General features: G+C 37.5%; 4 protein-coding genes and 1 non-coding gene across 6 annotated transcripts; 4 read left to right on the plus strand and 1 right to left on the minus strand.

Annotated features, from left to right (window-relative positions):
- The first annotated feature begins 460 nt into the window (after positions 1-460).
- Positions 461-3,548, plus strand: LOC113684926 (uncharacterized). The gene is made up of 5 exons (XM_027202347.2): positions 461-574; positions 656-699; positions 798-875; positions 1,215-1,266; positions 1,995-3,548. The coding sequence occupies exons 1-5, from the start codon at positions 506-508 to the stop codon at positions 2,724-2,726; spliced, it is 975 nt and encodes a 324-aa protein (XP_027058148.2). The 5' UTR covers positions 461-505; the 3' UTR covers positions 2,727-3,548.
- Positions 3,549-3,686: 138 nt separating this feature from the next.
- Positions 3,687-6,328, plus strand: LOC113684919 (uncharacterized). Of its 2 annotated transcripts, XM_089212453.1 has the most exons (3): positions 3,687-3,715; positions 4,005-4,241; positions 4,863-6,328. In XM_089212453.1, the coding sequence occupies exons 2-3, from the start codon at positions 4,171-4,173 to the stop codon at positions 5,989-5,991; spliced, it is 1,200 nt and encodes a 399-aa protein (XP_089068579.1). In that variant the 5' UTR covers positions 3,687-3,715; positions 4,005-4,170; the 3' UTR covers positions 5,992-6,328. The 2 variants fall into 2 exon arrangements, with proteins under 2 accessions (XP_089068579.1, XP_027058139.2); XM_027202338.2 differs by lacking the exon at positions 3,687-3,715 and having other exon boundaries at positions 3,995-4,179.
- A 1,092-nt stretch (positions 6,329-7,420) lies between these two features.
- On the minus strand, positions 7,421-10,093 carry LOC113684927 (uncharacterized). Its single transcript, XM_027202348.2, has 2 exons — positions 9,943-10,093; positions 7,421-8,304 (listed from the first exon to the last, which is right to left on the minus strand). Exon 2 carries the CDS (start codon positions 8,234-8,236, stop codon positions 7,499-7,501), a length of 738 nt encoding a protein of 245 aa, XP_027058149.2. The 5' UTR covers positions 8,237-8,304; positions 9,943-10,093; the 3' UTR covers positions 7,421-7,498.
- A 349-nt stretch (positions 10,094-10,442) lies between these two features.
- On the plus strand, positions 10,443-10,514 carry Trnag-ccc (transfer RNA glycine (anticodon CCC)). Its single transcript has one exon. It is a non-coding gene; the product is annotated as a tRNA-Gly (tRNA).
- A 170-nt stretch (positions 10,515-10,684) lies between these two features.
- LOC113684938 (putative RNA/DNA demethylase ALKBH6) lies at positions 10,685-15,681 on the plus strand. Its single transcript, XM_089212458.1, has 8 exons — positions 10,685-10,764; positions 10,845-10,913; positions 11,215-11,275; positions 11,878-11,897; positions 12,707-12,733; positions 12,839-12,943; positions 14,199-14,309; positions 14,670-15,681. The coding sequence occupies exons 1-8, from the start codon at positions 10,714-10,716 to the stop codon at positions 14,940-14,942; spliced, it is 717 nt and encodes a 238-aa protein (XP_089068584.1). The 5' UTR covers positions 10,685-10,713; the 3' UTR covers positions 14,943-15,681.
- The last annotated feature ends 35 nt before the right edge of the window (positions 15,682-15,716 follow it).

Raw genomic sequence — 15,716 nt, forward strand, 5'->3', positions numbered from 1 at the left:
TGAGAGTAAACAGCGATCGAAATATCTTTCTCAAGTGAAGAAAATAATTTTGAAAATGGGGAGTTAATATACTCTTTAAAGTTGGCATTGTACAATAAAATAACTCACTTCCTATTAAATTTTTATGTTACTTAGAGCTGAGCCATTTTCTTTCAACTGATATGTCAGTTACAGTGTACGAATCGAAGAATCTTAATTTCCTCACTTATAGATGTTAAAGCAGACCCACCGACCGTCTGCCGCAAAATGACACTCAAAGACTGTTGTCGGTAAGCACGTTAATGGTGCTATTTAAAAATAGCTCCATAAAAGGGCCGCGAAAATAACTTGGAGGCGAAAAAATAGGGTTTTTTTAAATGAAAATGAGACAAATTATGAAGATCGTCGTCGTAACAAAAGCTTGTGCGCTGTTAGTGACGTCACCACTTTCGTGGATTATTATGGGATGCGCAAGTTAAGTTATACGATTTAAACACAAACATCACTTCCCAGCGGATACTGCGACATGAATCGGCCTGGTAAAAACAACGGTATATACGCGGCCGAAACGATCCTGAAGCGAAGAGTTCGTGAGGTATTTCGAAGAGACAATATTCTTGGTATTGCTGTCGATTTCTTGATCAAATCTTGCCATTAACAAATCGTTGTCTTGTAGGGAAAAGTCGAGTACTTTATCAAATGGAAAGGATATTCACAGAAGTAAGCATCGTGTCGTTCACGTGCATAAATTTAATATTCCTTAATATTCCTTCGCGTTAGTTGAGCTGTTGACGGTTTTGCCTTTGGAATTCAATTAGGTACAACACATGGGAACCAGAGGAAAATGTCTTAGATCCACGTTTACTGAGGGCTTTTCGACAACGATTAACAGCGAGGTAAAATAACGATCGAGTGTTGACAAATATTATACGCGTTCAGACTCGCTTGATTCTTGCTCGCTTCGAGGCATTCATGTGTGCAAATTATAATTTTAGAGGAAACCCAAATGCTTCTGTAACCAAGAGCTTGCTTAAAATGTTTACTCTGGTGGCGTCAGAGGATTGTAGGAACTTCGGATTGGATTGTTTTAGTACGGAAGAAAGGCAATGTTTGTGAAATTTGTAACCAAGTAAGACTAAAATCAACTCGAGTGTAGATTTCATTTTTAGCACTGAGTCACACTTTGAATGATCGCTTTTATTTCATAAATGTTCCTGTTTTTGTTGTTTTATTAGAAAGGGAAAGTTTAAAGGCAAGAAAAAGAAAATGCTTGTGTCTGAGGAAAACGTAAGTATCGAAACTCTGTCTTTATCTTACCTTATGTCTGAGGCGAATATTTTTATTTCCGTAGTATTGGAGTAGCAATTAAAGGATTGTGATGAAACGGACAACCGTAGGAAAACCACCCTTGGATTTCGATAGCTTTTTTTTCTATTCTAATTAAAAACATCTTCTAGCGATGAAAGGATAGGTTTGTTAAAAAAAATAGCATCTCTGAAATCCTCATCTTTCGATCTGCAAAGCTTTGAGTGTTTGAAAATGAAAACATTGCCATTTTTAGTTTCATTTTGTTTCCTTTGACATTTAATACTGTCCATGTTTTTGCAGTTAATAAATTTCCATCAAATCAATGTCTGTGCTAAAACGTTTTGGACATTCAATACTATCGAAAGAGGTCGACAAACGTGTCCAAGACCGATCCAAAGTAAGCTGACGGACCAAATATTTTTAAAATTCAGATTTACAAGTGGTCGTCAAAAAAATTTTGTATTGGAGTTTATTTCGTATGAATAGGCAGTGTTGTCGATTTTCTTTGTGGTAAGATCCAGTATCATATTTTTAGGATAATTTTGTTAGCAGCTCTAGGGCCGACAATTCCTGAATTTTTTCTGAATTCTTGATGAAATTTTTTCGATGTTTACTATTCGTCTGCGTGTGCGTTCGAAACCGAAATGTTTATTTTTTGTCACGGATGCAAATGATATTGACAAGTTTTCGTTTCTTGAATTTTCCAGCCGGAAGAGCCAGACAGTTCTTCTGTGGATGTTGAAAACGTCACCAGCGTCAATGATCATGAAAGTGATAGCGAAATTGATGAATCGTCTCGCGAGGTTGATCCGCCGCCCGCGAAGCGACGACGGCGTCGGAAAAAACGAAACTTACCGAAGGTAAACGAAAGTACTGGCGAAGCTGTTCCGTCTCTTGAGGTTGAAACCACAGTCCCTCTCGCTGAAACCGAAGTAGGTGAAAAAACTGCAGAGGTCGAAATTACGGAATCCGAAGAAAAATTTCCTGATAAAGCGAGTGAAAACAAAACTGCTGAGTCGAATTCGAATATCGAAGAAACTCCCTTGAAAGAAATTGCACCGTCCACCTCCGTTGTGAGTGAATTAGACACCACTCCTTGCAACGCGGGTTGTAGTAGCAGCGCAAAGACAGACGTACTCGAAACTCCACTACCTGAAAAACCTCCGGTGATCGAGAGAGACAATCAACCCAAACAGAGCACCGCTGATGTCCCCACGGTATCTACCAGCTCCCCTTCGTCATCGCGACTCGAAGTTCCGCCCCCAGCAGCCCCCACGGAAATGAAAAACACCCCGGTGATACCGCGGTACTCGCGATTTGAATTTTTAGCAAACAGCATGATTATCACAGATGTCACAACAGAAAGAGGAACAGTGACAGTAAAGGAATGTTCTGCTTATGAGGGGTTTTATGGCCCCGAACCGGACCGATCAGGCTAAAACGAACCCGAGGGAATCGAATGAAAGGGAACAAAAAAAAAAGAAATGTTTTAGTGCAGTTGAGTCTTGGTAACGGGAACCGTTAAAGAGGATCATTAAAGGTTCGAGGTACAGAAAGAGGGGCAGACGTGATTGAAATGCCTACCAAATTAGTGAGGAAGACAAGGTTTTCGTCACATGATCGGTATAAAACTGATGAAAAGTGTTTTTAATCAGTTTCATTACAGAGACACGTTTGAAAGGTACAGAAAGAGGGGCAGAAGTGATTGAAATGTCTACCAAATTAGAGAAGACAAGGTTTTCGTAACATGATCGGTATAAAACCGATTAAAAGTGTTTTTAATCAGGTTCATTACAAAGACACGTTTAAAAACGTAAGGAAAATAAGCTAACAAAACGAGACAGCTGACTTGAATCGAATACTGTAGCGCACTCTAACTTAGAGAGTCGAGACATTGAGGGCAAAGTTGTAAAGAAAGTGACCTGCAAAGCAGTGATTTTTCAGTTAACGTGTATTAAGGGTACGGGTTACCAAGAGTCGACTGCACAAAGGAAGGATTAAATGTAGTTAAGCATTTCCTTTATTTATTCGTTGTGCATGAAAGCCATATTTACATTTGAACATAAAATTGTTGACAATGAAACCCGCATCGAAAAGAGATTCTTTTACTGTAGGTAGAAACTTAAATTAAAAGCAGACGTTATAATGCGGATAAGCAATAAATTATGAAAAAAGAAGAAGGATTTGTCTCAAGGATATTACCGGGAGATTCTTGGTTTGTAAGTTATGCAAATTATTAAACAATACGAAGAGAGTAGAAATTCTGCTGACTGCCGAGGACTTATTCTATACCTGTCAAACAATGTCAAGAAAAAACCTTCGCCATTCAGGGGAACGGTGCTTGGGTGACACGTTTGACCAATCAGTGTTGTCAGTGTATCAGGCGCTTGATTTGAACGGGCGCGCGTGACCTAGATACACAACGGGGGTAAGTCTCTAAGGAAACTAGTGCTGCGTCAGTGGGAGAGTGTAACAAGGCAATTTGGAATTATCAACCTCGTTGATCACGTAAATTGGCCACCGTAAAGAGTTTTGAAGCTGACGTTTCGAAGATTAGTCCTTCTGACGAAGGGATAATGCCCGAGACGTTAACGTTGAAATTCTTTACGGTGAGCAATGTGCGTTATCGACTCAGTTGATAATACAAAATTACTTTCTTAGACTGATACACGCGAGCGAGGAGTCACCGGTATGAGTTTTACTTACTTTTCACTTAGGTTCTTTACTGCGCAAGCTACCCAACGGCCAGAGAGGATGGTTCGAAGACGTCACCATTTAACTGGTCGCTTAAGGTCGCATTTTAAGGATCTTGCGACAGGACGAGAAGAGTAACTTGCGACACGCCATGTCGTGTGCTCGGAGCATTCATGCCCCCTCTTTTGAATGTTCCGGGTTAGAACCAATTATAATGATATTATGGTTAGTTTCTGTCGTGACTTCCTGGCACTTCAAAAGTTTGTCTGACATTTGCTCTTTGGATCAATTTTTCCTATAACATCCGTTTTATGTGCCACTATTTTTGATTGGAAAACAAAAATATCAATAGACATTTTAAGAGTATTTTTTTATGACAATAGACAATTGAAGGGGTTAATTAAAAATTGACGATAGAACCTCGAGATATATGATTCGGTTAATATCAAGGTTTTTGTTTCAAGTTGAGCTTGATTCTGTTCATTCAGTGTTTGAAAGATTTTTGGCTCTTCGTGCAACCATTCAAGAGCCGTCACTGAAATCCTTGGAAAATTGTCATGTAAATGAAATAAGTCACTTTATTTGATTTCAATCTTTTGTGATGACAAGTGTAGCCACAACGTTAATTGTTCTTTGCGTCGCCATGTGGAAATATGGGATTAAAACAAACAATTTTGCGGGCACTGATTGTTTAAGCACTGTGTTTGCATATGGCTTAATTAATTACAAAAAAAGTACGCGATCATAACTGAACACAGTGGAAAATTACGCTTCTAGCTCACAAGGCTTCTTGTTTGGTTACAATGAAGCTGGTTAAGACATGGTAATAGAAAGCTTTTAAGACAATATCTCGTACACACAATGAGTTTTGCTTTTTTCAGAGGTGAGGACATATTTCCTAGAGGTCAGCTTAAAGTTGCTCCGTATCTACGTAATTATGCGAAACCATCGGTGCGTCGTGAAGAAGATTCTACTACAGAATACCATGATTTGAACACTGGTTTGGACGGTACCATCCAGGGACGTTCATTTGGAAAATCTGATGACCCTTCTTTGGTCAGTAACCCAGAAAACATAAAACCTCCCCTGGAGTCAGGAGATGTGAGTGTTAGGACACAGGAATATCTACAAAAGCCCGTTGCATTTGAAAAGACAAATATGAATAGAGGCCATTTAAATGATTTGCACCGTTCAATTCAAAATCGATTAACTGGCTCTGGTTTCGAAACTTTTGAGCCGCATCCTTTGGCTGGAATGCAGTGTACAGGACACCGAATGAGTTTGGCTGAATCTCAACAAAATCTACCGAAACGAGGTAGTGTTTCTTCCTCAGGAGATGAAATAGCTAAAGCCGCTGAGAGTTTTAAGTCCGAACAACTGGTTAGCAACGGAATCAACCAAACAACTTCACACTCTGTCTCTTTGAATAAGCTTTATTCATGTCTAAAGAGGATGAAATGCCGAAGAAACGAGGTAGGGCAATACGAAGATCTTGCAACGATTTCCATAAACGGTCGTGAACCCAGTCTTAATAAAAGTTATTTCCAAAGAGTCCTCGCGTCAAACAACGCGAATACCGCGCAAACACGCAGTGAACAAGAAGAGATATTTTTGCTTTTCGGTGGAAAATCAAAGCCCGTACGCTTTCAAATCAATCCCGAAGGGCTTAACCTGTTGGAAAGGGAGTGGCGCATTGAACTTAAGTCAAGAGATTCGATATTTTGTAGTTCGGACGAGGAAGGTTTACAACTTTTGCAGAAGTTTCGAGCACGGTTCAGAACCAACCCGCGGACAAATGTACCGGATCGAAGAACACCAATGTTACCAATACCTTGGGCTCGACATGTTGTACATAAAGGACGAAGTCTGAGCCCAGAGGAAAAAGAGCAACTAAAAGAAGATGAAAGCGGACGAAAGCTTTCAATTCACGTCTATCTACCTAATGCAGGTTGGGATGTACAAGGGAAAAACTCTACACCAACGACTCCAATGTCTTCTCCTTCCAGATAACGGGACTCAACTTGTACCAAACTGAATATACATAAAAAAAAAAACCAAAAGAAGGGAAAAATGGATACAGCGCTATATTTTATTGTTACTTCCTTACGAACGTCTTTGGGTGGCCATTTTACTTAATTCAAGCAAATTTTCAGCAGGTGCCGGTAGTGTTCACTTTGCGCTGATTGTTTGCAACATGTAAATTTTTGCTAACACATCCTATTTGCACCGGCACTCAAAAAGCTGGTACAAACACAACAGAAGATATATTGTCAAATCCTTTTGTCGGAAGGAAAAGTTGATGCATGGTGTAAATTAATCTAAAATTAAATCAAAATCAATTAAATTTCTTAAAGGTGAGTTAATTGATTTTCGTTTGACAAGGCAGTGAGCACGCGTGTGTGAAACGTGTACGTGTTCTGTTTGCTGCAAGTTTGAAATTTTCCAACGGGATTTTCAAAACCAGAAGAGAAACGTCCTATCCCTTCTTACTGAGACAATGTGAATAAAAATCAATTTTTCAGAGAGCCACGCAATGGAGGTTTTATCTATCTATATCTTTATATGGTGATGATTCGTTGCCAAGTCGGGGGTTGTCAACTTCGTCGTCAAGGGGCGAGTTTATGCGTGAAGCTCCGTTACTCGCGTGGTCTCCTTCCTTGTCGTGGGGGAGAGAGTGAGCCACGTGACGATACTAAACAACAACACTCGAGGGAGACTTCTACTCGCGCGACTTCTCGCGGGGTGTGCGTGTGTCGATCGCTAAGTAAGCCATTTAGATTGGCAGGGATAAGAGAAGGAGGAGGCATTTTTGTAGAATGACCCTCTTTAAATTTTAACTGAGTTTTCGAGCAACACCGCTCATAACTGAATTGGTACACTATCCGTATTGTCACAAGCAACTACGAGCTTGGAAAAGCGGAAATATCCGACACCCTCTTAAGGATGAATCGAGCTACAGACCCTCGGATTTCCCGCTCCGATGCTCAACACCGACCGGTTAAAAAGAACTCAGTCTGTTGGCAATGGTGAGCTTGACCATAAAAGTATGGTAGTTTATCCTTATTTGACGTTAAGAAAAAAAGTCCAAGAATTGATCACATGCGGACATCTTCAATCTGTTTTGGGATCGCTAAACAGTTTTGATAAAGCGTCAGCTATTTCATCGCTGTAAAAACTAACATTTTTTCTTAACTTCACCGTAAAAAATCAGAGAAAATAAGAAGACATCAGTTCCAAAAGGTAGATTAATAAGCGAAATGTTGGAGGGATTAATTCGACTCCTTTAATGTCAGAAAAAAAGAAAAAAAACTAGGCACATATTCGCAAACACACACTGACACCAAAAAATTATTTCTGTTGTTTTTTCGGTATTAACAAGTAAAAATTATTCTCTCTTGGTGGTTAATATGAATAAAATCAAACTCTTCCCAAACATCATCTTTTTTTCTTACTTTTATTTTCACCGGATATATCATATACTGGAATAGAGCTATTACTGCAGCTGGCGCAACATCCTTTACATGGGCTTATTGAGAGAAGTTATATTAATGTCTTTAGCGTCATAATTTGAAAGACGAAATCGGAAAACGAATTGTTCCTCTAAATCCAGAGAAATTAGGCCTCGCAAAGTTGCCGAAGAAGATATGGCAGTCCGCAAAGGTTTCATTGCCTTCCTCGCTAAGGGGGGAAAACTTTTATCAGTCGTTTTCGCGTTAGAAGCGTTTATGAGGCCGTTAGAAGTTGTCTCGTTGCTTTTCAATTGCTTCGTCCTTGTGTCGATCTGCGGCAGATATTTGGGAAGCAGTTTGTAACCTTTGGGTTTCGCAGGATTCTGTTGAGATGCCGTAGCTTTCTTCCGAATCTGCCCTTGAAACGCTACTGTGGGTAATGCAGGCAATAAAAACGGCCTTTTTGAAGTATTTTTCGCCGTAAAGGTTATTTTCTTGTTACAACTCGATCGCTTTTTGTCCTGTTCACAGTTGTAGAACAATCCCTTATCCTGGTGGTGTAAAGCCGTCGTAGAAAACTTTTGGTGAATACGTTTATAATTCTCTGGCCGGCTGTTCAGCTTCTTCATTGTAACCATAATCGAAGAATTGTCCTCGTGCTTGACGCGCGAGGATCCATCGCCGACAACAGGAGGTAAAAACAAAACTGGTAGTTCCTGTTTTGTAATTTTTCCTTGCCCATCTTGCGCCCAGTTTGCTTCCCTGTTTCTGATTTTATGGCGTCTTTCCATTTTCCCTGCGTTCATGTTTGTCGATTTGCCGCAGGCAAGTCGGAGTATTATTAACTAAATAGATAGTCGATAGCAGATGTTTTCTGGGTTGGGAACAAAACACATTGAATTGATTGAAAATATTTGCTTTTAGAACAAACAATGTTACTCGACTTTACCATCATAACAGTTGAGCACCAGATCTTATTTCGCCTGGAGCACTCACGCTCAACAAAGAATTAAAAAAAATAAAATAAAATAAAAGAGAGAATTGAACTGAGTTGCTGAAAATAATGAATTAACCTAATAAAGGCCAAGACAATATGACCTGCTCCTCTTGTTTGTCTTCGCTAAATAATACGCTTTTTATGAAACCGCGGTCAAAAACTGAAACTGCGGTCAAAAACTGAAACTGTGGTCAAACGAAATAGTCGAACTATCACGATATTGTTAAAAAAAATTAACAATTAGATTTATTGTCTGTCTCGCTAGGTAGTCACTTTTTAAATTTAACACTTAAAGTATTCTCTTGTGAGGTATGTTACTAGTAATTAACATGGAAGTATTATTTTATATCATCATCATCTTAATTATTATTATTTTCATTATGGTCCTTGTTATTAATTTCTATCCAATATACAAGTTTGTACGTTTTGTTGTTCTCATTGAATGCATCTTAGCACAAGTCAAGCGCTTAACATTCATACGGCTTTCTAAAAAGTCTTTCAAAAACGTCAGATGTAAAGCCGAATTTCAGAGATCAAGCCATCGAATCTGACAGAAAAGTCGTACATTCGCTCGAGAGGAGAAAGACATTACTTTAATGGCAACAACTTCTGTGCAGAAAGCAACACGGAGACCTAAAGCTGAAACCTTCTTTAAATTTTTTTGTTTTCTTAGTTTTGTTTTTGTTTTTGTTGTTGTTGTTGTTTTAATTCCATTGGGTTGCCTTTTCTAGTTTTGTTCTTCTTCTTAACGCAGGTGACATGAAAAATTTAATAAAAATTAGGGCCCTCAATTTTGTCGGTATTCTCAATCACTCACGTGTACCTAAAGGGATTTTCAAACGTAGATTTCAGCACGCATAGAACTGCATTTTTCCCGGAAATTGATTGAGGTCAAAGTCTGGCGTGTTAATTGAAAACCTTCATAACAATATTTTCTCTATAAACCATTCTATACTCCAGCTTTAATTAACTACCGGATGCGACCCTCGCACGATCGAGCTGAAAATTTACCATCTAATGTTCAAATTACTTGACAGACACGTTACATCAGGGTTTAATTTCTCCAAAGACGCTTTGAAAGGTTGTCTTTGAAAGATACAGTCTGATGGGGGAAGTGATAACATCGTCAACTGTGGTAAAAGTGAGGTAGTTTGTGGCAAGTTGGGTTACAAAATTTCAGCACCAGATTGTAGCAATTCACAAAATATGGCTCTCATTTTTGGAGTGAGATCGATCAGTTAACGAACTTAGCTATCTCGGTGACTCTGATTTTTTTGTGCTGAAAAGATCGAAAATAGTCTGCTTATATACTCAGTGACTAGATAAAAGGCGGTAACTACCCAAACAATAAATCAAAAAGGCTAAATTGGAGCTGACAGACTCGGCTAAAAGCTATCAATGGCTTCGATGCTGTGGAACTGCATGGATCGTAGACCAATGTACGTTCAAATAAAGATTTCATGTTGACAAAGCTCTTACTTCGAAGATACGTATATGTAAGAATGTTTAACTCACCTTGAATTTTTGACACTCATCTGCTCTCACGGTAGAATTAAAATATTTGTGTGTACATTTGGAATCGTGTTCTCGTTCACAATTTTAATTTGCAACTGTAAATTGCTCAGCTGGGGCGCAGTTATTCCGCTAGTTCAATTTCGATAATGGTAATGGTATTCATAACTTTGTTGTCCTGTTTTAACACAATTTAACGAAAATAGCACAGAGGTAGACGCTCATTGGCTCTCATCAAAGACAAAATATTTATGTCTATCTTAATATTAAGCCCCTTGTCGAGATGTGACAAAATGAGGTATTCAGTTTTCCCAGTTAATGAGTTTAGGGGATTACTTAATTTGTGAATTCGCGAATACTCGCCGAAAGCAAAATCTCTTGTTCAAGTATTTTAGCCCTCAGTGTGTAAAATCAAGTCCTGAACTGGGCCAAAAATGAGAAATTATGCAACTGTAATATAATGAAGAATTAGATAGCCCAACTTTGACACAATTGGCGCGTGGGCGACAGTGGTGTAACGGTTATCATGGCGGCTTCCCAAGCCGTTGACCCGGGTTCGACTCCCGGCTGTCGCACATGGATATAATCTTTTTCGCGAGTAAAGCACTTGTCGCATTCCATTTAAGTTTTCTACTAGCACGTTTGGAGTCCTATTTGTAATTATCTATAACTTTTTCTTCAAAATTTGCCGTGTTGGTCGAAAAAAAAAATCGCTTGCGATCCTCACTCGCTCGTTCAAAAATGCCGTGAAAGGCTGGGTATGAAGCATTTAAAATGGCGGACGCAGCTGATTGTTTTGAGTTAGAAAACTACGTTGTAAAAAAGGTAGAAAACTATGCTAGATTCACACTAATTATTATCAGATATTTCATTTTTGAATTTCGGTTACTTGAAAATGATTTTAGGCCCCACCAAGAGCATTCTACATTCCGAATTTCATTTCAGAAGAGGAGGAGAAGTTTCTCTTGGATCAGGTTAGAATGAAAATTTTCAACTTTTTCCACCCGCTAAATAGATGACTGATGTTCAGATTTTTATTTTGGTGAGGTGATAACCCCTAAAAACGGTGACTATTTTCGTTTTTTTCTGCCTTTTTTGTGCTGAAAAATTTGATTCATTCTTTAATCGATTAGCTTAATACAGCATTGGACCTTTCGACCGGATTTTATTTTTAAGGGGGGGAAACCCAAAAAATTAAGCGAATAGATAAATAAGCGAATGAACACCTTAGAATTAAGCCAAGTAAGTTGTGCATTTTATCTTTTTTTTGATTAGGTAAATGGTGCTCCTAAGCCAAAATGGACCAAGCTGTCGGGAAGGAGGCTTCAAAACTGGGGTGAGCATGCCAGCACACATATCTGTTTATAGTATGATAATATTTAAATTTTCATAACTACAGTCAATTGGTGAATAACCTTCATGTTGCTTGTAGGTTTTGTTGATTGAATTGGTTTTTTGGAAGAAAAGTTGGACAGCAATATGCAACATTTTAAATGTCATTTATGTGTGAAAATGGTTCTCTTTTCTAGTGCTAGAATATTAACCCTTTAACTCCCAGATCAAATTTGTAATTCTCCTGAATGTCAACCATACAATTCTTATAACGTTAGTTCTGAGAAGTTAGTATTGGATCAATGTATTATCCCTGAATTAATATTTTTCATTATTCTTATCACTTATCTGGTTGAATTTGTATTGATATTGTAAGGAGAAATTCTGTCTTGGTCACTCATGGGAGTTAAAGGGTTAATTTGTCTACCTAGATTGACTTTCGTTTTCCTTTGTTTCGAGCATGATTCATGGGCAAAATTTTACGAAAAAAAAAAGCAGTTATTCTTGAAAAGCGCTGGACCAACAAGGAATTTGAAAAAATACAGCAATTTGAAATAGGATGATATGAATGCCAAACTGATGTTTTTTATTTGGAATATTTTGCAGGTGGTCTTCCTCACCCAAAGGTAAACAAAAAGCTATAATTTCAGTGGTTTTTATTAAATCCTGTGTAAATGTTGGGACTCCATTTGTATGACAAAACAAAAAATGACAACTTTTTTCAAAAGTTCAAATAAAAAAGAGACACAACTTTATTTTCCTATTGGTGTTTGGAAGATGGCATAAAACTGTGTGTGTGATAAATTAAAGTTTAGTTCTTAGTCTCTAAACTCTTTCACTCCTAAGATCTGATTGTTAATTTTCCCCTCTAGCCTGCCTCCTTGTAAATTAGTTATAAGAACTTAGTGGTAAATCAAGATAGCAGCTTCTACCTGATAAGTTTGAATATTCTCATTACCTGTTTGCTGAATGAAGTATGGATATTTAAGGGAGAAGTTTCATATCAATCACCTCTGGGAGTTAAAGAGTTAATAATTATCTGTAATGTCCACCATACAGTTCTTATGATAATGTCGGTTCAGAGAATTTGGCATTGCATCAAATAATAATTCCCTGATTCATATATTTTTCTTTCTTTTTACTTGATATTTTACTGATAAGTTAAGGAGAAATTCTGATTTGGTCACTCACAGGAATAGAAGAGTTAAGAGCTCTTTATAAATTCCAACAACTATTTGTCATACAATTCTTGCAAGTGTTAATTAGCTTTGAGAATTCCATGTTGAATCCAGTGATATTCCCTTGAAAATAATTTTCTTTTTTCATCTTTCTGTTCAGTAATGTAGTTAATGAATTTCATGATATTACAAGGAGTTAGTCATTATATTCTTGAATTTTCTGAATCTATAATTTTTTTTTTCTTCGTTCTATGTAGGGGATGGTGCTGGAAAAACTTCCAAGGGTTTGTACTTCATCTGACCTTAATTTGATTCAAAACAGACTATTTCCAGGTATTAATTTTTTTGTAACCTTGACTTTTGCTAATACTTGATCATCACAATTTTAGTGGCTGGAAAAATATACAACTCAAGTTGGATCCTTGCGGGTTTTTAACACTGTCACTCCGAATCATGTCCTTGTGAATGAGTATGAACCTGGTCAAGGAATTATGGTAAGGTTTTAAATGATATATTTAGCCACCATTTAATTCAGACTTAAAATTTAGAATCAACATGTGGGGTAGTTTACATTAATTATCCAATCTTGTTCCAAGTTTTTCTCCTCTTACAGGTCAGGAGGAGAGAACCTGGGAACAAGGTTGATAAATCATTAATTAATATTATTGGCCCTCAATGTTTTGTCAAATGTATAATTGCACATTTAATGATGCCTGAGATTTTTTTAGAAGTTACTATAGAAACTTGTGTGTAAGCCACACTTGTGTATAAGCTGCACCCCCAACTTTCAAGCATGATTTTGGCAAAAAAGAAACTCCAGACTAGCACTCTTGTAAAAAAAAGGTTGGTTGTTTATTCACAGATGTTCACAATAAACTCAACTAAATCTAATGTTGTGTATTTGCAGTGATGTTGATAAGTTAATCAACTCTGAAAATACCTTTTAAAAGCTTTTCTTTAATCGATTTCCCTGTGACTGACAACAGTTGTCTTCATTGCTTGAGCCCACAGCTAAAATAAAAACGATGGAATTTGACCAAAAATAATGTGCAGGAGAATGATGGAAAATGTTTGCTTGGTAACCACGCGGGAAGTCTGGATACTAGAAACAAATAATGGTCTCATGTATAAGCCGCACCTGCAATTTTTGGCCCAAAACTTAAGCAAAAAGGTGTGGCTTGTACACAAGTCTTTATGGTAGTTTGTTGCTAACATATTATTGCAACATTTGCTAAATGATTATTATTCAATTGCAGCAGATCTGTGTATAAACTAAGGTACACATTGAAACGAGAAATATCACAGACTCTAATAAAAAAAAAAAAACAACCTAGCCACAAAAATCAGATATCTATTAACCTAACCAACTAACAGAATGATTCCACCCAACTGAAAGCCAATACAATGGATGACACACTAACCAATTAGAACCAACTAGATTTACAACATTCACTGGATAAACAGCTTTCCACAATAATGTCTTCAGCTCTTGTGGTCAAAATTTCAGTCACTTTGACACTCCTGGACAGCAGTGTCATTAATATTGGGCATTTACATCAAACAATGACAGTTATTTCCAAGTTTAAAGATCCATTCATTTTATGAGCACTGAGTGCTCCCCTGACATGGAGGATTGAGCTGCATGTGCCTAATTTGATTTTTGTATATAACTACTCTTGAAGACAGTGGAGGCGTTTTTTCAAAAGCCCATGCAGTTTTATATTTTCTAACTGTTTTCCTGTCCTTCAGCCTCATGAAGATGGTCCGTTGTTCTATCCAGTGGTCTCAACAATAAATCTTGGATCCCACACCTTTTTGGATTTTTACCATCCTTTGAAAAAGGCTTCAGAGAAAACAGAGGTTAGGGCTAGCTTTAAATAATCATTCCATGGTGTTAAAAGTAAATATAGGGAAATGAGAACAATTAAATCAGATAGCCATTAAGTTTTTGGGGTGGTGGTGTTATAGCAGGTACCATGGGTCTCCTGTGCAGGATAGAGGGGTTATAGCAGTTACCATCTCTGATGGGTACCTTGTGTAGGGGAGGTGGGGTTATAGCAGATACCTTGTGTTACGAGGAAGGAGAGGGGTGCTATGATGGGATACCATGGGCTCAAAATTCCGAAAGTGAGTCCTTAGCATGCTCAATACTTTTGACCATTTCCCTTAATGTATGTTCATTGCGTTAAAAGAAATTTTGGTTTTTTTTTTTACTTTCAGGAGAATGCTTCCTCATCAATGCTGAATGAACGCTACTTTATGTCACTTTTATTGGAGCCCAGAAGCTTATTCCTACTGACAGGAGACCTCTATCACAATTACTTACATGGTATTGCAGAGAGAACTTATGATGTTGTCACAGATAAGGTGGCTAATCTGGATGCTTGTAATAATGCTACCCTTGGAGACATTTTACAACGAAATACAAGAATTTCACTTACCATAAGAAACGTACCAAAGATTCTTAAATTCAAGATTAATCTGGGGAGATGAAAAAAACTATTTATGAGTGACTGTTATTAGATTCCACAGTTCCTCATGACTACTTGTGTATACATCTCCAAGTGGATTACTTCTTGTTAGGATTTTTTCAACTCCCTGTTCAGCTGATTTTCAGAGACAATAAGCAACTACAGAATAATGGGAAATCTGTAAAAATGTTAAAAATTTACTTGAAAAAAAAATGAAAACAAAGATTATCAGGACTACAAAAAAAAAAAAATAATGATAACAAAAAGTCAGTAAATTTAACCCTTTAACTCCCAAGATCTGATTGTTGATTCTCCCTTCTAGCTGCCACAAGTTTCCTTGTAAATTAGTTATGACAAAATGGTGTTAGATCAGGATAGCAACTTCTACCTGATAATTTTGAGCATTCTCATTACCTGTTTGCTGGATAATGTATGGATATTATAGAGAGAAGTTTTATGTTAATCACTTCTGGGAGTGAAAGGGTCAAGTTTATTTTTCAACTCCATTCTAGCTATGTGATTTTTCAGCCTTTTTCTTTATGTTTACCAATCTTCATACTGTAAACTAAGTTTAATTTTTATCTGCATGCCAAAGTTACCACACTATAAACTCTTCTAAAGAAAATTCTAATTTTACGAGGAGAAAGCAACGTATAGTGCATAATTCTATTTTGTATGGAGGACAACTTGTGTCTTTGCACGTTTCCATCCGTCAACCTGTAAATGTCCAGTTGTAGTTCTGAAGAAAATTGAACTCCAAATGTTTCTGTTTGACGCTAACCTTTCCACTCCACTC

The sequence above is a fragment of the Pocillopora damicornis genome, chromosome 7, assembly GCF_964200805.1.
Source record: "Pocillopora damicornis chromosome 7, jaPocDami1.2, whole genome shotgun sequence".
NCBI lineage: Eukaryota > Metazoa > Cnidaria > Anthozoa > Scleractinia > Pocilloporidae > Pocillopora > Pocillopora damicornis.